Source organism: Cavia porcellus, unplaced genomic scaffold, assembly GCF_034190915.1.
Source record: "Cavia porcellus strain 051 isolate PalLab524CR breed Dunkin Hartley unplaced genomic scaffold, mCavPor4.1 scaffold_21, whole genome shotgun sequence".
In the NCBI taxonomy this organism is placed as follows: Eukaryota; Metazoa; Chordata; class Mammalia; order Rodentia; family Caviidae; genus Cavia; species Cavia porcellus.
This window is the reverse complement of record NW_026947504.1, coordinates 57,107,927-57,132,532: the sequence shown is the minus strand read 5'-3', so window position 1 is coordinate 57,132,532 and position 24,606 is coordinate 57,107,927. Positions and strand designations below refer to the sequence as shown.

Sequence of the window (24,606 nt, the reverse complement as noted above, 5' to 3'; positions counted from 1 at the left end):
TGGGAGTAATAAAACCCAAAATGTGTAATTGTCATTGTACAAAAGAAAGTGCTCTAAAGGATATAACTGCATGTATATTTAAGTGTATAAGATACATAACCATATTACTGAGTTTTGTTGGATCATTGAACAAAACTGTTTGCAGTCTCACTGTTTGAAAGTCCCATCTATATGCTTTAATTTTGTAACTTGAACAACTATTTCTAAGATGATAGTATGAAATTAACTAGTGATTTCCTACTGTTTATTTTTTCTGAAATTCTGTATAACTTGTACCCTTTTTCTGTTTTTTTTCTTTTTTCTCCTTAAATAAACAAAAATATAATACCACTTCAAATTATCCCACAGACTTTAGGAAATGATGTATCAAGTACTGATAGTTATATACTACAGACAGCAAAAACAAAGACTATAAAAGCTTCTCATAATTGTGGAAAAAGTAACACTTTAAATAATTATATCAGATTTACCTTAAGTAAGTCAGAAAACTAAATATTTCCCAAAATTTGTTGCCAAAATAACGGGAAACACTTCAAAGAATCAACAACTGGGATCTCATCTTATTAAAAAGCTTTTGCACATTAAAAGAAGTCACCAACAGAGTAAAAAGACAACCCAGACTGGGGAAGATTTTTAGCCAACTGTCCCTCAGGCCAAGGACTTGTATCCAGAACATATAAAGAACTGAAAAACATCAGACCCTCCAAATTCAAAGACCCAATCTAGCCAGGTGGGTTGGGCACTCCTGCAATCCCAACACTTGGGAGGCTGAAGCAAGAGGACCTCTGTGATTTCAAGGCCAGCCTAGGCTACATAAGCAAGTTCAAGGCCAGCCTGAACTGCGTAGCAAGACCCTGTCTTTATAAAAAAAAGAAAAGATCCAATCCAAAAATGGGCAGCTGAGATGAAAATATACTTTTCAGGTGAAGAATACAAATGGCAAATAAATATATGAAAAATGTTGAACATAATTGGTCATTCAAGAGATGTAAATTAAAATAACACAGAAAAAATGACGATCATCAAGAAATCTGTAACAAGCACTGGCAGGGCTCTGAGGAAAAGCAGTCCTTCTCCACTGCTGGAGGGAATGTAGACTGATGCAGTCACTGTGGAAATCAGTGTGGAAATTCCTCAAAAAAAGCTAGGATTAGAGGTCCCTTTTGACCCAGCTATTCCTCTTCTGGATCTCTTCCCAGAAAAATTAAAAACATCATACCACAGCAATATATATGCACTCATGTTTATAGCAGCACAATTTTTAATAGCTAAATCTTGGAAAGAACCCAGATATCCATAAACCAAGGAATGAATAAAAAAGAGGACGTATTTATACAATAGAGCACTACTCAGCTATCAAGTATACACTTGAGACATTTTTAGGAAAATGGATACAACTTGAGACCATATTCATAAGTGAAATAAATCAGTCACATGTGTAAACATTATTGTCTCCCTAATGTAAGAAGCTGAAAAAGTAAATAAGATCTAGAATGTACAATAGATATTATGAAGTGAAAGGAAGCTGTTCAAAGGGAAAGAAACTGGGATGGAGGAAAGGAGAAAAGAAGGGAAGGACAAGGAAAAATATACGTATTATATATATATATATATATATATATATATATATACACACACACACACGAAACAGTTAAGATAGTTATACAACTAATTGATGCTCGTTCATTGAAAAGAAAGGTATGTGCCTACGTTGATCAATTTTTCATGCTTATAGCTTGTAACAGGAGCAATTACTTTGAAAATAATAATACACAATGGCCTAACTACTGTTACTCTCCCACAATCTTATTTTGAAATTTTGTACCACTGTTACTGTTTTTTTTTTCTTTTAACAAAAAATAATGGGGTAAAAACCTCATATACAAAAAGGAACCAGTGAGTCCTGGCTGCATTAGTTAAAATTAAGTGCCTTTAGCCCATTTCTGTCTCCTACACAATAAACAACCTCAGGCAAATCACATTATACTTCTCAGTCTCAAGTTGCAAGCTATGTGCAGAACAAATATCACAGACTCAGAATAAGTCAGAGATAAGGGATAATGCACATAAACACACTTGTGATTCGTAACATTATATAGATATTAGAAATGAAAGTTCAAACACTTGCCTCCAAGTTACCATTTTTCAAATATTCCTAAATATAAACATTCTAGTGAATAAAAAGCTATACAAATATTCTCATTGGCATTCTTACAGGACTTTCAACCAATATGTACCTGAATTTTAGGAATACGCATTTTTCCTGAAGTAGCTAAAGCTATTTTTAGTTATAAAGAGAAAAAACAAAACAAAGCAAAAAAACCTAGCCTCGTGGTTTTCCTTAATACACATCACGTTACATCTAATGCTATAATATCTTAAAAATTCAATACAACTAAGGAAAGATGGCAGTTATAAAAATCTTGAAACACAGTCAGGCGTGGTGGCTCACGCCTGTAATCCCAGCACTCTGGAGGCTGAGGCAGGAGGATCGGTGCGAGTGGGCTACAAAGTGAGCTCAAGGCCAGCCTGAACTGCATAGCCAGACCCTGTCTCAAAAAGAGAAAAATAAAAGTCTTGGAACACAGAAAGGGATGAAAACATCTAAGAATCACAGGACTTTTCTAGGCAGGAAAATGTTAAGAGGGAAGATGAGAAGCTTCAAAGGATACTCCTAGAACCACAGTGGACAAAGATTTTAAGTCACATTTTGGAGGGAGCCACGTGGAACCACAAACCTTTAAGCCGCCTCTTCATCAGTAACAGCCCATAAACTGCCTCTCCCTAGTTAAGTGTCTTCCTTAAACAAGGTGACTAACTTATCCCCGTTTGCCAGAAGCTCTCCCAGGTTTTCAAACACTGGGACATGCTCACTCATGGAAAAATCTGGGTGGTTAATCACTCCTCAATAACTGGGGGAAAATACAGCTAGATTAAATCATAAAAAGTAGAACACGGTAGATATTCACTACAGAAAAAGGAGGTAGGATACTGGAAATAATTTTACTTTGGAAGAAACAGTGCATTGTAGAATACAACATAAACAACTAAATAATCCTGAGTTAATGTTCTTTTTTAAACACAGAAGAGGCTGCAGAGCTACTACACAGAGGTTCTATACGCCCTTCTCTCTGTTACCTCCGAAGGTTTCTGCTCATGTAACAGTAGTACCCAAAGCAAGAACCTGACTCTGATACAATGAGCCACTATCGTTCTATGTGATTTTATCTTGTATAGACCACCACAACCGCTACCACAACCAGTAACTATTCCATTACCATAAAGCTCTCGTTTTCTGTTTTTTTGGATTGATTTTTTTTAAAGTCTCCCAACTTCATAAACACAAAAATTTGGGGCCAGGAATATAGTTCAGTGGCACAAGTGCCTACCTGAGAAGCCCAAGGTCTTGCATTTGACTCCTGGTACCCAAAAAAACAAACAAAAAACCTCACAAAAATATTCTACATAGGGGCTGGGGATTTAGCTCAGTGGCATAAGCACCTGCCTTGCAAGCAGGCAGTCATGAGTTTGATCCCCGGTACCAATAAAAAGAAAAAAGACAAAAAAAAAATTCTATATAAAGCAAACAAAGTTAGTTTCTGTGCATTTTGAAAACAAACACAAAGGGCACTGTAAGGACACTTATTAGCTCACTATAGAAAACTTGGTATCCAAATCACAACATACAGCAAATTAACATACAATTCATGGTCTTAACTCTTTACCCTTCATTTTAAACACTAGTTCTCTCTACATATATTTTAAAAAATGAGGGAAGAGGTAGGTGAAGCTGTCAAAGTTAGGCCTGACTCAAAATAACTCAAGTCATCACAGAATTAAGAAAAGCCACTCACACTTTCACAGTGTGATTTTCTTTGGGAATTCCATATTAATCCCCCTTTTCTAGATTATACTTTCCTGTCTATCACTTCTCATAATTCCTAGATGAGACTCGTAAAAGCCTACATACAAACAAGCAACAAAAATCTCTAGACTTGAAAATGAAAACCAGATCACCTAGGCTTGGTGTGCACACCTGTAATCCAGCACTTGGGAGGTTGAGGCAGGAAAATTGTCAAAAATTTGAGACCAACCTGGATTACACAAGGAATTTAAGGCCAGAGTGAACTGCATGAGACTCTGTCTCAAAAACAAAACAAACAAAAAACCAGATCAACTACAGGAATAGCAACCTTATTTCTTTTATAGAGAATCTGTTATTATAAAGCACATGTCGGGGCTGGGGATTTAGCTCAGCGGCATAAGCGCCTGCCTGCAGCAGGCAGTCGTGAGTTCGATCCCTGGTACTGATAAAAATGAAGAAAAAAAATAAATAAAAATTAAAAAATAAAGCACATGTCAATTTGATAGTGATTGTCAAAATCCTAGATCTTTTCACAGTTATACATATACATATATATATCATAGCTCAAATGTTATAAAGCTAAGTAATGAGACATCAAAAGGGAAAAATTTAATTCTTGAAAGATAAAAGAGTTTAAGATATTATTCTGAACATGTTTATAGCCAATATCCTAAACTAAGTGTTTGCTTTTCATAAAACTCAAGTTTCAAATGTCAGACTGGGTTGGACTATATAACCTTTACACATAATCTTAAAATTCAGAAGGGTAAGATTAACACAGAAAAAGTATTTTGTGGACCATTCTGAAATTCCAGTATTTTAAGTCTAATTACTAAGAGCTCACAATAATATGTACTATAGCTAAAACTGCCTTCAATGAAGGAACTCTTGAATGAATTCTTAAAGGCAAAAAAAATATCCTTTATTTGAACTTATTTCTCAATTCTACTTAGAAGGTAAACTACCAAGTTCATTTTTTTGAAACATCTGTTTCCTTATTAACATATTTAAAACCTAAGCATACAATAACATGGAAATACTTATTAGAATCTTTCAATTTTGCAATTAATTATTCCTGAACCATCCAAATGACATAATAATTTTTAAGATTATCCTAATTTTACTGGAAATTAATTTAAGAAACATTAAGGCGTTCATCAATAAATGTTTATTAATCCTATTTGTAGTAAACACGTATCTACATACAACCACATATGCAAAATATACATATTAATCCTAAGAGTTAAATCTGACTTTTAATATAGATATATTCTTTATAAAAAGAGTAGCTTAAAAGTGTCATAAAAGGGTTTCTTGTTTTGTTTGTAGCCCTTCCTCCATGCTAATAGCAAATGGCAACAGCAAACTGTAAATAAAATTAAAATTTATAGCAATAATTACATAACATGTCCAAATGGTGATTTCTGCTATATTTTGATCTTTGTAGCCAATGATTTTCTGTAACATTTTTCTTCATAAATGCTGTCTACCAATTAAATTATGTCTTGAACTAAAGTAGCTTATCTGGCATAGAATTTATTCCATGCCACAGAGCCAAAGTCACAACAGACCTAAGGGCAAGCATCATCTAAGTGAAATTTGATAATTAGAAGATCCATTTAATCTACCAATTCTCAAAAAATATCAGAATAAAGCAAATAGAGACATTAATGTTTGAGGGAAGCCATCTAAGTTCAAGAAGTTCATTATTATAGTTGATCCTCAGAACATTCAAATTTCACTTAAATGAAATTTTGGTTATAACCTGCTAAAATTACTATCTATAAATGCCTAGCACTTCTTTATTCCAAAGCAATTTACCTCTCACTGAGAACATCTTGGTTAATAAAAAAATATAACTTTTACATCTTGGTTAATAAAAAAGGTATCTTTCCTTAATAACAAGTATAATATTTTTAAAGAGGTCATCTAGAAGTGTCAAAACAAGCTAGCATTGGGGCTGGGGATTTAGCTCAGCGGCATAAGCACCTGCCTTGCAAGCAGGCGGTTGTGAGTTCGATCCCCAGTACCGATAAAAATGAAAAAGACAAAAAAAAAAAAAAAAAAAACAAGCTAGCATTATACAGTTTTATCAGAAATAAGAGAGCCTGATGTAAACTTGGATTTCTTAGGTCTATTTCCCATATGAGTCAAGGACTTTGTATTTCCCAAGCAAAAGGCAGGAAAGAAAAAAGACCCAGAGGTTATTTCTAGGTAGGTTTTTAAAGAATTACCCCACTTCCAGCTCCCGTCAAAAACCACAAGATACAGCCTTCTTTCTAGGTAATATCACAAGTTTCCTACGGGAGGAAGGCCAGAGTGACTGCCACAGGGCAGACATCTGGCTCACCTGATGCCGCCTGTGGTCCTACACTGCGTCAGCAGTGGTGGTGCCCCACAACTGAGGGCTGCCTCAGGGGTACGTTTGTGGTTTTCCTTTTTGGAGGGAGAGAGCTTCAGAGATGACAAAGAACAAGAAAACAAAAATTCACGCGAAGGAAAAGTCTCCTTTCTAAGGCACATCACACACGATTCTAAAAACAAGTAATAAAATATGCTTGCAAACTGGCCACACATTGCTACACAAAATACTGGACATAAGAACAAATATCCTGGGAAGACGCCTGGAGAGAGGCTGACTGTGAACCAGATCCTGACATTTTAAAGGGGCAAGAAGTTGCCATCAGCTGTGTGTCCTCCTCGGCTAGTGATGAGCATAGAACTGCTCCATCAGGGAACAGAAATTTTGAGTTATGGTAATAGCATTAAGTTTATTAAATTAACCTTTTTCCTTCTTTCCTGAGTTGAAAATATACAGGAATGTCAAAAGCAAAACTATTCCAGGACTTTTAAAAAAAACCTGTATGCATACAAATATTGAATGTTTGGTGTATTACAGATACAAAGAAGCTGTCAACGTAGTTACTAAATTCTGTGTAGAAATCTACATGGGTGCTTTTCCCACCATCTTATTGGAGGAAAATGAAGTTGAAGCCCTAACAATTTACTCTTTCTACTTCATGGCATTTTTTTAAGGCATCTCTGTGTCTCCCCAACCACTGATAAGCTGAAATCATTCTGTCTGGAACCACATACATGGCATTTCATTTAGATTTTCCATGGAAGATACTCCCTCCTAAAATGTAAGGAGGGATTTGTAACTATAACAAGCAAACAATAAAACACCCTAAAAATCTCAAGATAAGGCTACATGTATTATTGTAACAATTAACAATTAGCAAATGTATTAATGAGTTTCCTAAAGCTTCTAAGTCAAAAATTACAAGCCCTATAGCTGTTTCTAAAAATTTTTATTAGTACATATTTGTGATTCTACACTTAATGCAGGAAAGACCCCAGATCAGTAGAGCTTAGTTTTAGCCAAGTGTGGTAGCGCACATCTGAAATCCCCGTACTCTGGAGGCTGAAGCAGGAGGATCATTGAGAGTTCCAGGCCAGCCTGGCTGCAACGTGAGTTCAGGGCCAGCTTGTGCACAGCATAGTGAGACTCTGTCTCAAAAAGACCAAACAAACAAATAAAAAACTAAGCTTACCAGGGATGGAGATTTAACTCAGCGGCATAATTGCCTGTCTTGCAAGCAGGCAGTCGTGAGTTCGATCCTCGGTACCAATAAAACGGAAAAAGACAAACAATAATTTTACGAAGCACTACCTGTCTTTGTTCCTTCTTCTTCTCCTTCCTCTTTCCTTTTCTTTCCACGTGACCTTTCCTTGCTGACTCAGGATTGCCACTATGTCTACCCAACATTGTGTTTGCTCACTTAGTAATAATTCCAATCACATTTTACAGTTCTCCAGCCTCTCCTAGTCAGCTGTCTGTTGTCACTTTTTCTGTGCCTGTATGTCTGCTTCAAACAGCATCTCCTGCTTCATGACAACTCTTATTTTGTGATCTCAGCTGCAGTGTGCTAACAAAACCAAATAACTGAAATTGTTAATAGTTACAGTCAGGTGCGGAGGCACATACTTATAATCCCAGCAATTAGGGAGACTGAAGCAGGAAACTTCTCACCACCAGAAGGATTTGAGGCCAAACTAAATAAGTTAGCAAGACTATCTCAAAGCAAAACATAGAAAGGGCTGAGGGTGTAGCTCAGTAGTTGACTGTCCCTAGGTTTGATTCACAAGAACAGAAAAATTAAAATTTTTATTAATTCAGACTTAATGATAATTTTATCCCACGTTAGCCTCCCAGGGCACCGAGATTATGGGTAGTGTACCATCAAGCCCAGTTTTGGATTTTGCTTGTAAAGCAATGGATTTATTTAACATAGTAAGTCTTGAACTGTATGCAATTTTAATTGCACTTTATTTCTTGGTACCAACAATTGAACTCAAGACCTAGCACTTGCCAGGCAGACGCTTGTACCACTGAGCTGTATCTCCAGTCCACTGTACTTTATTTCTAATCCCTACCTCAGCCTTCCAGATAGCACTCTAAAAACCTAAATGTTTTTAAAAGTTCATTTTCATTTATTCATTTTTTTACTCATATTCTCTTCTAATCTTTATAACCGTGATAGAAAGGATATCAGAAGAGTTTGAACCCTAATAGCACCATTTACAGTATGACCAATAATCCTCTTCAGAGCTTCAATTACCCTGCTGTAAAATATCAGAACCTAAGTGTTACATGAGCATAAACAGCATTACTATTTCTCCAATAGTATTTCTTCCCTTTAAAGCCCATTATTGTCATTAATTCTCTCTCCCAACATAACCTATGCTGTTTTGCATATGCTACTGTTCCCAAGGCAGCTGAGTTTTAGAAACACCAGTTGGTGCAGTTTCTGCTAATATTACACAATTCCAGCCAGGTTTAATGCAAAGAACATAGGTTTTCAAATCAAATATTCCCAATGCAGAATCCTGACTCCCAACGAATAATTTGATCTGCAACCTGCATGGGGCTTGATCTCTCTAAACATTTCCTTAACTATGATATGGGGAGAAGGATGTAATAGTACATAGTATTATTATGATCATAAAAAGTACTTAGCTCAGTACTTAAGTATTAAATCTACTTTTCTGTTTCTTCTTGTAAGTGATAAATTACTACCATTACTGTATATACCAAGTGTCAGGCTAGCTCATATAAGAAAATCTTGTGTGTTTTTTTAAGACAGGGTCTTACTATGTAGCCCAGGCTGTTCTTGAACTAGGACTCACAGAAATCCTCCTGCTTTAGCCTCCCAAATGCTGGGATTACAGGCATGCACCACCACACCTAACAAGAAAATCTTTTTTCTAAGAAACAAAAGCCAAATGTTCTAAATGTACAGCCTTTAATAAAACTTGAGAACACATGAGTGCACAGGTATGTATGTCAAAGTCATTTGTCAGTATCTAGTCATGTCAGACTTAAAGTTCAGCATATTTGATGGATACAGTGCTACCCTATTGTTTTAATTTGATTTTGCTGGTTACAAGCAAGGACATTCTTTTTGTTTCCATTCCATTCTTCACTTCTACAAACTAATTATTTGTATCTTCTGGCCACATTTGTAGTGTCTCATCTTTTTTCTTGTTGCATTTTTACTGCCATATATTTATTTATGTTTCTAAAACATCACTTTCCCAAGCAGTTAAAATTTTTAAAATACAAGATCAAGTTATTCTGTGGCTTCTAAATTATAAAGGATTTTTCTAAACACTGAGACACCTAGAATTTACTTAACATTTAAGAGGGTGAACTGGAACCACATCAGCAATATCTTAACATCTCAGGACTAGCAGGAACAAAAACTTAATGGCAAACAATATCACTAACGCCCTCTACTTTGCACATAACATGCATTTTGAAGATATAAATTTTTACTGTGAAGCATCTTCATTAAAACCTAGAAATCAAACTTGTAAACATGATTTCCTTATTACGCCTCAATATCACATTTACCATGTACTGCATAATTATTTCAGTGAATTATTCAGAGTTCTTTATCATCACGGGTTGAAAATATCTTCAATTCTTTTCTCGCTTTGCTTTGGTTCTTTTGTTATACATAAATTTTAACAAACTACTTAATTTCAGTCATACTTTTAATACCTTAACGAATGCTTACAGGGTGTTTGGATCTGCTCAGCTCACATTGTACGGATGTATGGAAACATCACACTGAGCCCCATTAATGTGTAAAATTATCACACATTAATTTTAAAAAGTGGAGGCTGGGAGGAAGAGGAGGAAGGAGGCAGCAATGCTTTTATCTCAAACATAAAACACGTTTCCTTAGCCTTGAGACAAAGTTCTATGTTTTCTTTCAAAAGTCGCAAAGGTTTGTTCTCAGTATATAGATCTTTAATCTACCTGAAATTCATTTGTGTGCAGTGAGAGACAGGGATGCTGTTCAGTTTGTTTTCAGCCTAAGTAACTAATGGTCCCAGCAATGCCGTTTCATCTCTAAGTTTAAAAGCACCTTCTAGCTATATTATAAGTTTCCAAAAATACGAGGCTCTGTTTCTAAGCTTTGAATTATATTAGTCTACTTATACGTTTAACCATAAACATGCATTACTTTCATAATATAGCAAAAAGTCTATGTGGAAAAGAATAAAAAAGAAATGCGAAGGAGGGACAGGAAAGGAACGGATATTTACTTCAATAATATCAGAGAAATTAATTCCCAACAGGGAAGGGAGAAGAAAGAGAAAGGGATAATAAAAGGAATTAAGGTGTGTTACGTACATGATAACGTATGAAATAAATGTAATCATTATGCAGTACAAATAAAAAAAATTTTAATAATTTAATTGCAGAATGTTAGAGACTAGTAGTACAAAGAAATTACTTCTACATCCTATAAACCAAGTCTAAACTTTCCATAAATTCACAAATTCCATAGATTCCATAGACTGCCAAAAACATGTATTTTCAGCTCCGTACTACAATGTGCCTCTCTCTCGAGGGTCCTTTAATTTCCTAATAAACCTCTTTATGCCTCTTTATAAAAAAGAAAAAGAAATTACGTATACATAGAAAGTAAATAGCTCTGAAGTAAGATAATGTAAAAGAACTAAAAGCTGTCACAGATCACTAGGGAGCCATAGAGTTTGGGATATAAGCACAACTTTACACATAAAAATACAAACCCATAATGGCTAACTTTACCTTTTGAGATTTCTCATTATCTCATTGGGGTGGGCCATCCTCTCCCACCTACTAAGACTAAAATGATAAGGCTACTAAGACTATAGAAGCTCCAAGGTAATTTCTTTATGCGTTTAAGACCACCACTGCCCTCTGAGTTATCTAACAATGCCCCTTATTACTGCATATACCCAACACATAGTGGCTACCTCAGTGTTACTGTCATTGTCCATCCAGAGGCATTGACCTCCCAGTCACCCTTTGATGTATGACTAAATTTGTTTTTTCTTCATCCTTCAGTGTGCCCCTCAAACAGGCAACTGGGGACTTAGCCACTAAATTTGCCCAACTACCAGGATGGCTAATAATTTTTATTAGCCAATAAAAGATAGCATATTGATCATACTTTAACAAACTATTGGATTCTACTGAGGACTTTTAGTCATCTCTAGTCAAAATACATGTAGAAACAAACATACAAGTCAGTAGTAAGAGCTCTTTCCTGTCTGGAATTTCTCTTGAAAATATCTAAAGGGTAATGACATGGAAAGACACATGAAGGACCCAGACTAAAGTTACTATCTGCAAGGCCGAAAACATTCTAAAAGGTCTTCTAAATTAAAGGGCCTTGATTTATGCATGCCCCCACAATCAGAGAAACAAAGGACCAGAAATTAAAATACTAGAAAAAGTAGAGAATTTACAGAGACTCAGGACAACAAGATTTTAATTAAGCCAAATGTTTCTTTGGGCTTCTTTGTGTTAAAATAAGGCTAATTCCCACTGTACAGGATTATGGAAAATTTAGATTAAATAAGATTGAAAGTTCTCTCATTTGATTTTAATTCAAAAATAATAAGCAGCTCTTAGGTAGCAACATAAAGCAGTGCTATTCCGATTAAAAATGGATTGAAATGAGTAATCAAATTCCAAGTCAGTCTAATTTAAACTTACCATAAGGGCTAAAAAAGCCACATGTTTTAAGAGAGGCTTCATAATTAGTAACAAGTTCCTGGATTATTGAAACCTGTTTACAAAAACATTGTTTAAATTTTAAAAAATATTTATAGAAGGTATTTTTATTTATAGATTAAATTAGGTTTGTAAAATATATAGCTTATTTCAAAACTAAAATTTAATAAACTATTGTGCTGTGTTTCTGCCACTACTAATATAAACATGAATTTCAGAGCAGGAATAATAAGAAAGTGAAAATATACTACTGCCTTTATTAACAATAAAACAGATCACAGTCATTTCTCATCTCAATAAGCAGTTTGAGGTTGTGCAGGAAAAATACTTAATCTTTTGCCAACATATATGTTAGTAGAAATTATTAATTTGTCTTTTGCTTCCTGTTTTGTGGTTATGTCACTATGTAAAAATTCAGATTTTTTTTTTTTTTTTTTGTCTTTTTCCTTTTTTATCGGTACCGGGGATCGAACTCACGACTGCCTGCTTGCAAGCAGGCACTTATGCCGCTGAGCTAAATCCCCAGCCCCAAAAATTCAGATTTTTAAAAATGTTACTTCACAAAAAGTCAAGTGAAACGATTCAAGTCTGAAAGGTTCATACAAAGGTAAAAATGACTGTTTTGCTTTTTACTGTTAGCAGTCTTGGTAAACAGCAGAAATCAGAATCTATGAAATTAGAGTTTTCCTACTCAGCTTACCTACATACTACTAAAATAATGTCAAAAACATTGCTTAAGGTCTTGTGAAAACTAGAACATTAGACATTTTTATTTTCAGAAAACACTGTATTTCTTTTCTTTCCCAGACCATTTTACAAACTAACCAAAAGCTACTATGGTTCCCTACCACTGAACAGCATCCCGTGTGTCACCAAATCCTTTAAAATTTATCATATGGCTGTGAAAGAAACTTCTGCTAGGGTTCCACTTAATAAAAGGAAGACAGTATGATTTAATTAGCTTAATTTTGAATCAATATTAATTTCTACCCCCACAAGTCACAGAAGAGCTTCCATGAAGCCACTGACCATCCTGTTGGTAAAAGCCACTGACTGTCACATTGGTTAAAACCCAAGTGACCATCCTACTGCCAACACTCTCAAAAAAGGCCAAAGTTAAAAACTTCTTAGAAAGATGTATTATCCTTTTACTATGATACTGTACCACATGGCACAACTCACTAGAATTAAGATAGGGAATGGAGAAATAAGATGGAATTACACATTAAAAATGGAAAAAAATGTGTAATGGAAAAAGAGAATATAAAAAAATTTACATATTTATGCCTTCACTGAAACATACATTTAATGAAACACTCAACAAAAATATGACCAAACAGATTACAGTAGTAGAAAAGGGGCACTTTTTAAAAAAAAAAATTGTTTAGTTTATTTTTTTATTGTATTTAAGGAGAAAAAGAAAAAAACAGAAAAAGGGTACAAGTTACAGAATTTCAGAATTTCAGAAAGAATAAACAGTAGGAAACCACTAGTTAATAGATTACATATTGTCATCTAGGAAATAGTTGTTCAAGTTACTAAATTAAAGCATATAAAGTGGACATTCAAACAGTGAGACTGCAAACAGTTTGTTCAATGATCCAACAAAAATTCAGTAACATGGTTATCTATCTTATATGCTTAAATATACATGCAGTTATATCATTTAGAGCACTTTCTTTTCCTCTCTTTTTTTACAATGACAATTACACATTTTGGGTTTTATTACTCCCACAGTTCTCATTACTTTTTTTTTTTTAAGAGAATAAAACCAAACGTGACATAACAAAACAGAGTCAGTCAAATCAAAAGGATGGACATAGTACATAATGTAAAAACAGAATACAAGGTGATCAACAATGGTTACCATAATGCCTCTTGCTATCTTAAAAAGAGTTGCCTATATCATCCGGTATAATAAAATTGAACAAAATAGTAAAGAACAAAACCAATAAAACCAAAACATTGGAGACATTACAGGATTTCAAAAGAAGATAATAGTCAAACCAGAACGGGCATCATAGTTAATCTTATTGTCTTCACAGTTGTTGCCTATACTCTCAAACTTGGTACTATCAAGCAAAACAGAATAGAGTAAAAATCAGTCAAAACAAGTGAGAGCAATACAGGGTTTCAAATCAAGTTAATAGGAAATCAAAGTGGGTTACTATAATATATCCTATTATTTTTTATTTTTTCCCTTAATTAAAAAGATAAAAATAAAAAAATAATAAAAAATGAGATTGAGATTAAAAAAAAGGACATAACAACAAAACAGCACAGGTCAGAACATAACCATTTAAGTAAAATAGTGTTTTATCATAAGATATCCCAACATAAAAGTAGTTACCATAGTGTCTCTTTCCTTGAAATCTTTGAGTATAACTTTGTATACTGTAGCATCAAACATATCAAGACAATGTAAAACCATTCAAGAGAATGACAGTATTACAGGGTATTTAGGACCAACTAACAGAAAATGAACAATGGTTTCTGTATTAGCTCCTTGTCTATAGAAGTTTTTGTTTATATTGTCGCTTATAATAAAATACAATAAGATACAACATGTTAAGACCAATAGAGACAGAAGAACAAAAGCTTGATGGGACTTCAAAATAAGATGATATTAAATCAGCACTAGCTATTATGATATCTTGTTTTCTCCAAAATAGCTGTTCATACCATCCAACCTTCTCTGCCTCATTTCTGCTGAGCTCTTTTTCTGTCATTAGTTGTCAGTTTGTCTTCTTCATTTCACTTTCTGCTCCATTCATTGTGGCCTCTCTGCCACTGTTTCTGGAATCTTGGTATTGTTTTCTTTTAGAATGTCCTGCAGTATTCTCTGTAGAGTTGTATTGTTGGTTGCAAATTCCCCTAGTTCCTCTTTATCCTGGAAGCACCTTGTTTCTCCATTAATTTCTAGGGACAGTTGTGCAGGACATATCAATCTTGGCTGGAGGTTATTGTCTTTCAAAGCTTGAATTATTTCCCCCCATGCTCTTCATGATTTGATGGTTTGTGCTGAGAAATCTGCTGTAATTCTGATGGGTGTTCCCTTGTAAGTGATCTGTTTCTTGTCTCTGACAGCTTTTAATATTCTGTTCTTATATTGGATTTCTGAAATTTTGATTATTATATGCCTGGGTGTAGTTCTGTTTGGGTTGTAGGTGGCTGGGGTCCTGTATGCCTCATACATCTGAGTATCTTTACCCTTTCCCATATTAAAGGAAGTTCTCCTTGATTATCTCTGTGAATAGCCTTTGCAGTTCATTTGTTTGTATCTCTGCTTCTTCCTTTACATTATTAATTCTTAAGTTATAGATCCTCTTATCATCTTCTAGCCTTTGTGTTGGTACTGCTTGTTTCCTTGTTGTTTTTAAGAAGTTTTTCCTTTCATGCTCCCACCTTAAAAATCTGTCCTCCAGTTCAGATAATCTATCCTTAGTTTCTTTCAAGCTGTTATGTCAGCTTTCAATAGAGTTTTTAGTTTCCTGGTAATCTCTTTGAACCTGCTTCATATGTTCTACGTTTTCTCTATTTTCTCCATCAAACAATTCTCCCCTTTTTTTCTGTTCCTCCATCCCACCATCTGTTTTTTCTTGGGCAGTGCTTAGCATTTCTCTAACTATTCTACCTATATCTTGCTTTATTTTGTTAAATACTTCACTTTTGAATTCGTCTATGAGGCTCCAGAGATATCGCTTTATGTCTATTGGTGCCATGTCTCATATTGAGTGTTTTCTGTCCTCATTCTCCTTTGCATTTACTTTTCCTGGATCAGTGTTCTCAGGATTGGGGACTGAGGACCCTTTCTTGTTGCTCCCTCTTTGCATACTTTTTGTTCCTTCCATACAAGCGTATATTGGAGGCCCAGTTTCTTTCTTTGTTGGTTGCAATTTGTTTGAATCGCACCAGCTAGGTGTTCCTGCCCACTGCAGTCTACTAAGGAGACATAGACGTGGGCAGCCTATGCTGGGCCTGCCCCTCCAGGTCAGTCAACCTGCTGAAGGCTTCACTGCATTAGGGTGCACTGTCAGTCTCAGGGACCTGGTTGGGGCTAGCCTATTGGGTCCTAGTCCGTGGCATCACCCAAGTCAAGCACTTCCCACCAATCCTGCTTGAGAGGGGAATATGTGACTGAAGTCACTGCAGCATCCTGTTCTGCTAGTCTGCCTGGTCCCAGAATGTCCTCTGTTGGAGCCTCCTAGTCTATGGAAGAGTCCCTGTTTCTTTCACTCACCACAGGTCAATGCAGGGCTCCCTACCAGCTTTGCTCTCAATTTGGTTTGCCGATTCCGATTCTGCTCTCAGAGCTTTTGCGTTTCTATCCCTGCTGTGCCAATTCAGATGCGGCTGGCAGCAGCAGGAAATTCAAATCACAGCTTCCAGAGGTGCGGGTTCCAGCAACTTGAGCTGTTCCAGTTGAAGCAAGGGGATTGCATTTCCAGTTGGTTTCTCTCAACTTAGTTCATTCCTGGGTCGGCAGGGTGTATCTCCCCTTGCTTAGGACTCCCCACACTGCACCATTCCTGGAATCTAAGCTGGCTATCTTAGAGAGCCTCCAAACTGCTGTTATCTATCCACCATGTTCTCCCAGAAGTCAGATTGTTTAATTTAAAAACAGTAGTTTAGTGTAAGTTACAAAAGCTGACTTCATATAAGTGGAGACAAAAGCGGTCACTAAGATTAGGAAAGGTAAGAGCAGGGAGACAGATGGAAGGTGGGTCACAGGTACTAAAATGCCACACACAGAGTAGGAATAAGGTCCCATGTTCTATAGCACCATTGGCTATCGATACATTCATAACAATTCATTCCATGAAGAACTAGCAGAGACAAGTTTGAAGGTTCCCAACACAGAAAAATGATACATTTTAAGGAGTGGGAAATGTTAATTAACTATTTGCTCATTATACATTATATATACATATTGAATTGTCACCCTGTACTGTATATTCTATATATATACATGTGTCTGTGTGTAAAAGTCAGGCATTAATTTCTTTTTACCAAAATTTGAAGATTAAATAAACTGATGATTTGGAAATTAAAATAATTACTTGGTTTATAAAAAGTGGTTCTGAAAGTGAAGCATTTGAACCATCAGCATTACCAAGATTTAGCAGCACCCAGTACCTTATTAGAAATATACAGTTTTTGTATCATGACCTAGACTGAGAAAGTCAGAAACTCCTATTCTATACAATCAGTATTTAACAATCCTCTTAGTTAATTCTGATATACAATTTTTAGGAAAAGCATTAACAAAAATGTTGCAAAAATATTTTAGTATAAAGCAAAACTTAAAAGTAACACACACCCTTTAACCCAGTATTATCACACCACTAATCTCAATTAAATGACCTGTAATTTTAAAAATTTTTTGCAAATTTAGGAGATTTAGTTTTCTAACTGCTCAATTTAAAGAGGCAATTTTTTTCATGAACTTACAATGCCATCTACTGACAGCTGTAAAAACTGCATCTAAAGCAGGTTTTTGCGTGCAGTCTTCATGAATCTCCAGAGTAAAACATACTTTTAAAGACAATTTTAATAAAAACTACAGTAACAAAATTTTTAAAATAAAAAATATATAACATACCAAAGTTATACATACTCCTTCATAAATATTGTATTAACGCTATCAAATAGATCTTAAGTTTCAAAACTTCAAGGAAAAAAAATCAAGATAATGGCACATTCACATGAAATTTTAAAAACCTCAGTATTGAATTTCTTGGTTTCATTATGTATTTCTTAGATCTCAGGAATGTATATTATAGTCACTTCTGATTCAGTAATGCCGTAAACACTGTAATTTCTTAGTTAATATCCAATTAATTTTCTCTGAAAGTTAGTAAAACAGTATAAGGAGTTTTACTTGGGCTTAAGATTCCATTTTGCTCAACTTTAAGGGAAAGGGGGAAAAAAGATTTTAAAAAAGGACAGAATGGAAGCAAAGCTTTGAAACTAGGGAGAGGAAGAGGGGCTGAAGGGAGGAGAAAGGGTTGTGGGAAAAAATAGAAATCAAATATTATCATGTACAAGTACAAATTCCCTATGATGAATATGATCATTAAGCATATCTAAATTGTACCAATAAACTTCATTCAAAACAAAGAGAATCCATTGTATTCAAGTTTCCTGATCATTTATACCTGAAGCAGGTAGTTTATAATATGAAATTTTTCATCTTAAAAACAGCATCATGCTTCTGCCATTTTAAAGTCAAGAAAACCAATCCACGTAAGTTAGGTATTTAGGAATTAAAGTAAAAACTTTAAGACCTCAAAATGGACAGCTGAAGTCATGGCTTGGATCTTAAATGTCCCCGGTCAGGTTCACATGGGCTTGATTCTCATCTGATGGCTCCACTGGGAAGTGTCGGAAACCTGAGGGGATGAGGCCTAGAGAAAGGAAGCTGGGCACGGAGGCAGCGTCTCTGCAGTGAACAGGATCCCAGCCTCTCCCTCTCCCTTCTCACCTCCTGGGCATCTGAGTGTGAGCCATTCTGCTCTGCTGACCAGGATGTCTCCCCCTGCCACAGGCTGAAACAACCGGGGACCAAATAAAACCTGTCAAACTGTGGACTAACATAAGTATTTCCTCCTATCAAGTTGGTGTCTGAGATAATTTGTCACAGCCAGAGAAAGCTTATTAACAAAATGGCCCCAAATTTTTTACAACCTGAAAAATTTCCCAAGTCTAATCATCTTCATCTGATTTAAGTGCCTTCTTCTAACAACTGTATTTCATTAGAATTGAATAAGCTTTATCTTCACTGAAATATAACCTGGGAAACCCTGGTGACCAAGACAGATAATCTCCCTAAGTACGAGATAGGATGTGCCCAAGGCAAAGGTGGCTTGTTCAGAAAATAAGCAGGTCTTGTTAATTACAAGATCACAGGACAGCGCTAAATAATTCCCAGGTCCTCCATGTATAGAACTCCTTAGGATGTGGAATGTGGGAGACATACAAGGTCACAGACACCAAGAGGAGCCCACTATCATGACTCACCTCGTCTACACCAGGGTAAACTGTTATTTTTGCTCTTTTTCTCTTTTCTCCTTTTGTTTGGGTCAAGAGCCTGTTTCTCCCTTACCCCTTTATCCCTTGTGTTTAAAATAAACTTTTGGCAGTTTTCACCTTGTCTCATTCAACTCTTTGCTCTGCCAGGGGCCACCCTGCCTTGGAGCCAGCCAATTATGGACTGAAACCTCCACAAACTGTGAGCTAAATAAAACTTTCCCCCTTTAACTTTGGATGTCAGATATTTTGTCTCAGAAATGATAAAAAAAAGTAACTAAGAAGGTCACTGAAGCTATCTTTCTTTTTTAACCAAAATAGGAAACTAAGCACAATAGTTTAGAAACGAAGACCACACTGCCAAATTCTTGACAAATGCATAAGTAGTGACAACTTTGGTTTCGAAGAAGCTAGTTACAGAGGCAGGTTGCTCAACAATAACCATAAAGTCACTGTAACTACCTGAAGAAATGAAATACGTGGGTGAAGGGTGGTAAAGCAAGTGGCTCCTGCATACTCATCATGTTTGATGCTGAAAGATGTGACAAGTACTGAAAAACAAAACAAATTGTTTTGGCTAAAAAATGGCAGCAAGTCATAAGGCAATCAATCATCCAGTGAGTATAGCGAAATAATTTTCATGTCAAAATGCTTGCCGGGTGTGTGGCTCACACCTGTGATCCCGGCACTTGGGAGGCTGAGGCAGGCGGATTGCCGCAAATTCGAGACAAGCCTGGGCTACAAAGTGAGCCCAACGTCAACCTGAACAGCATAGCAAGACCCTGTCTCAAAAAGACAAAAATAAACCTTGATACTAAATCCAACAAGTGTCAAAGCAACTGAGTAGCAAGGTACGACTACTATTTCTTGAATATTCTGCATCAAGTACTTTAGAAGCTTAATAATTTAAAGCATACATCAATCCTTTATATATTCTTACCCCAACTTTATGATTCAGGTAACTTCTCAGGAAAGTAAGTGAACAGTCAGACTTCCAAACTATGCAATTCCAAGGGAATTCCAAGGGAATTCACACCAAAATTTCCCCGAGCGGTATGTAACAGTGAAACATGAAATGATTACTGTTGACTCACCATCCACCATGGTACTGATATGGTTTGAATCTGTCCCCCCAAATTTTATTTGCCTGCTGATCAGCTATACTAATAACTGAGCTTGCTTTTATTATTCACAATTAAAAATTATGAGTCAAAGCTAAGCAAAGTGATTTAACTAAAGGTTGAACTAAATTTTTTTCTTTATTCAGTAGTAACTTGCAAAATCTGACTGTGGCTAGGCGTGGTAGATACATCTAATTCCAGCATTCCAGAGGCTGAGACAGGAAGACTGCTGTGAGTTCAAGGCCAGCCTGCAGTACACAGTGAGACCTTGTCTCATAAAGAAAAAATGTGACTATAGAAAATAAGAGATTTTTTGGGCCAGGGATTTAGCTCAGGGGGTCAAGCGCTTGCCTGTTAGGTGCAAGGTCATGAGTTTGATCCACAGTACCAAAAAAATTTAAAAAAGAAAATGCCAGATATTTAGACATTAATAAATTAGAATCAATGCTTGGAAATAAAGCTATAAATATTGCTATTAACTTTTAATTATCTTTCCAATTTATGATCGAGATTTCAGTACCAATTTTAAAGAAAGTATTCAAGGGTTAGCTAAACCTATATTTATTAAAATGTAGCCTAACTGTTAAAACTAGTCATTTGTACTCTGTTAAAAAATAGTATTTAATGTTACTATAACTGCACATATATCACAAATGGCAAAATCCATAATCATACTATAAAAAATAGGTATAGCTATAAAAAACAGGAATCATGAAATAGAGATGTGTAAAATAGATGTCTAAATACAGATGTCTAGAGCCAGGTGTGGTGACTCACATCTGTAATCCCAGCACTCAGGAGGTTGAGGCAGGAGGATTGTTGTGAGTTAGAGATCAACCTGGGCTTTCAAAGTGAGCTCAAGGCCAGCGTAAACTGCATAGAGAGACCCTGTCTCAAAAAAAAAATTTTTTTTCTAGCAAAATATCAAATTTAAAAGCAAGGCATGGTGGCTCACGCCTGTAATCCCAGCACTTGGAAGGCTGAGGCAGGATCGTTATGAGTTTAAAACCAGCCTGGACTACAAAGTGAGCTCAAGGCCAGCCTGAATTGCATAGAGACCCTGTCTCAAAAAGACGCCTTCCCAAAATTAAATCCTACTAGAAAAGCATATCCATTAAAAAATAAACAACCTTTATAATATTTTTCCTTTTGTAAACTGACATTTCTTTTGATACTGTAGTACATGCAATTAAGTATACATCTAGTAGATTAAAAGTAAGGAGAATAACATTACTATAATAGAGAAGATTATTAAACTATAACATTTTTCCAGGCATAGTGGTGCATAACTGTAATCCCAGCATGAAGAGGATTACTGCAGGTTCAAGGCCAGCTTAGGGAACATAGTGCACTCAAAGCCAGTCTAAATTATACAGCAAGATCCTGTCTCCAAAAAAAAAAAAAAAAAAAATAGCATTTTACATGAAAATCTTTCTATAATAATTAAATTAGTGAAAATACAATAATAATTCTGAGAATGATTTTACAAAGAAAGCTAAAGGTCCCTCAGAAACAATTATCCTCCATCCAAAAGCCTGTCAATCCTGAAAGTCTGTCGGCATTACTTATGCTACATAAAAAGCCTAAAACCTCATGCAGGCACCCCCAGCCCCAGCAGTGCCAGCTGCTGGAGAGATGGAGTGCAGTCCTCCCATCTCGCCCTTCCTCAGTCCTGGGATTACAGGAAGACACCACCATGCCTAGTCTGAGAATAGACGTTGAATTATACTAGTTTTCTAGAGTCTCACTAGTACCAAAAGAAATGCCACAGTAAGTCTCAATAAATACTTCATAATCGGAGGCACTTACAACTAAAAATAAATACTAACAAAAGCACAATTTTTTAAAAACAAAATCATGAATATCTCAGTTCAAAAGTAAACACAGGCCAGGGGTTTAGCTCAGTGGCTGTTAAGTGCCTGCTTGGCAAAGGTAAGGTCATGATTCTGATGCTCGGCACCAAAAAAAAGTAAATGCAAGTTCAGCTACATTCAACAACTTGGTTCAAGGTCATGAATATATTTCTAAACAATAGAAACAAGTCACAAAATACACACCAAAGTACAAACAGAATTTTTTTTTTAGGTACTGGCAATTGAACTCATGACCCTGTGCTTGTCCATCCGGCGCTGTGCTACTGAGCTATATCTTTGGCCCTTAAGTTCTTTATTTTTAAGGATATAAAATAGCATTCTAGACACAAAAGCAATGGTATCACAAGCAGAAGATTAAATTTACTAACTAAAGAGAAAAATCTTCTAAGGAATGGTATCCTTATCTTAAACACATCTCCTTTTCTGAATACATACTTTGAAATTATAATACCTCATATATGTTTTTGTCATCAATTGCAGGGAATTTCATTTATCTTTTAAACATGTATTTTTTAAAACTCACATTTGGGTCAAGGATATAGCTCAGTGGCAAAGCATCTGCCTGGCAAGTGCAAGATCGTGAGTTTGACCCCTGGTACCAAAAATAACCATAAACATAAAAGTAAAAATAAAAATTTTAAAAAGACCTCAACATTCCGGGAGGCTGGGGCAGGAGGGTGACAAATTCAAGCCTTGCCTGAGTAATGTAATGAGACCTTGTCTCAAAACAAAACAAGTAAGTGGGAAATAGCTCTGTGTGAAGGTCCTGGGTTTAGTACCTAGTATCAAAAAATAAAAAAGGTTTTACACATGTAACTTCAGATCCTTAAAACCAACCTTTAGTTATACACTGAAGTATAATATTCTTATTAGCACATACATAAAGTTGTAGCTGATCACCTCCATTAAAGGACTGGGACATAAACTCTATACCTGAAACAAGTTTTTAACATATGAACAGCACAGAATAATTCAACCAATGATTATTATTGTTGTACAAAAGAAATCTAATAATACCTGGGGCAAGATTCAGAGGTAATCTTGTAGGTGAAGTTGCTCTGGGGTGCTGCTCACTAATTTCTTCAGAAATCTGAAGCCTCTCTGCTAACGTGCCTATGATCGGTAAACATGTGTAAGATGCATAGGTCCACATTTATCCATAATAAGACACTAATAAACTTTTAAATTATGTTACAAATGAAAGTTGCATTACCGATATTAAAGCTGCTCTCAATTTTGGTAGAAAAATATTATAAGCAGTAAATTATCATTTTAAACCCAGTCCCTGGAGAATTTTAATACTTCATCACAATATATTGTATACCCAATTCAAATTATAAAACATACGTGTAACATAAAGATATGCTATAATTCTTATACTCTCAGCGATTAATCATGAAATAAAAAATCCTTGGAAAACGAGACACCATGGTAACCACTGATGTCATTTTGATTTGAAAGCCAATAATGCTTTTATTCTTGGTTTTGATTGGTTTTAGTCTTTTCAATTATTTGATTTCAATATGTATGAAGGACAGGAACAGCTATTCTGAAGAAAACAAGAGACATTATGGTAGCCATTATTGATTTCCTAGTGTCTGGTCTTGAAAACCCTGAAAGCTCTCATTTTTGTGTTCTGATTGCTTTTATACTGTTTTGATGTGTATTAACTTATTGTGTGTGAAGCTGTGGGAACTAGTTTGAAGAAAAAAGAGACATTATGGTAGCCACTGTTGATTTTCTGCTCTTTTTCAGAAATCCTGTGTTATTTGCATTGCTTTACTCTGTTCTGCTTTGTTCTGTTTTGTTTTATTCTCTTTAAAGTAAAAAAAAATTAAAAAGAAATAAAAAGCCCTTGTATAACATACACTTTATATGACATGTAACACTCTAAACCAATAAAGCCTATAGATATCCTCATAAAAGTCTACAAACCCTATTGACTAGGGTTACAGAATCAACAGTTTTAGGATAACAACTACAACCACCTTACAGTTTAAAAGGTGAAATTAATTGCTATGGTTGCTTTGACATTTAAAAATCTTCAATGAGCTAGTTGAGGTGGAATATATGTAAACCCCCAATACTCAGGAGGCTGAGGCAGAAGACTTTTAAGTTCAAATTCTTATTTAGTGAAACCCTGTCTCAAAACATGTGAAAAAATTTTAGCCAGACCTGGTAGCACATATTTGTAGTCCCAGCATTCAGGAGGCTGAGGCAGGAGGACAGCCATGTGTCCAAGGGGCTACATAAGTAAATTCAAGGCTAGCCTACAGTACATACAAGACCCTGTTTCAAAAAAAAAAAGAAAACAAAAAAGTTTTAAATGGATGGAAGCAGGATGTGTGTACCTGTAATTCCAACACAATGGGAGGCTGAGAAAGAAACACCCCAAGTTCAAGCCCAACCCAGGCAATCCATCAACTTAGCAAGACCCTGTCTCAAAATAATATAAATAGAAAAACTTTGAAGGATCTGGAATATAGCTCAGTGCAAAGGCCCTGGGTTCAACCCTCAGTAGTAAGCAAAACAAAATAAAATAAAACAAAACCTTCAATGAACCTCCATTGTAAAGAATACTACTAACTCAGACTCTTTATAGTGTCAATTATTTCTCTCAAATGAGATGGCACATGC

At 35.6% G+C, this 24,606-nt stretch overlaps 1 protein-coding gene across 1 annotated transcript in view; it reads right to left on the bottom strand.

The window, feature by feature from the left end:
• Positions 1-24,606, bottom strand: part of Naa16 (N-alpha-acetyltransferase 16, NatA auxiliary subunit) — a 45,741-nt gene that overhangs the window by 8,671 nt on the left and 12,464 nt on the right. Inside the window, 6 exon segments of the mRNA XM_063232820.1 lie at positions 6,874-6,941; positions 6,944-7,001; positions 11,449-11,501; positions 11,928-12,000; positions 22,850-22,902; positions 22,987-23,082. Of these exon segments, the coding sequence (XP_063088890.1) occupies positions 6,874-6,941; positions 6,944-7,001; positions 11,449-11,501; positions 11,928-12,000; positions 22,850-22,902; positions 22,987-23,082 (401 nt within the window).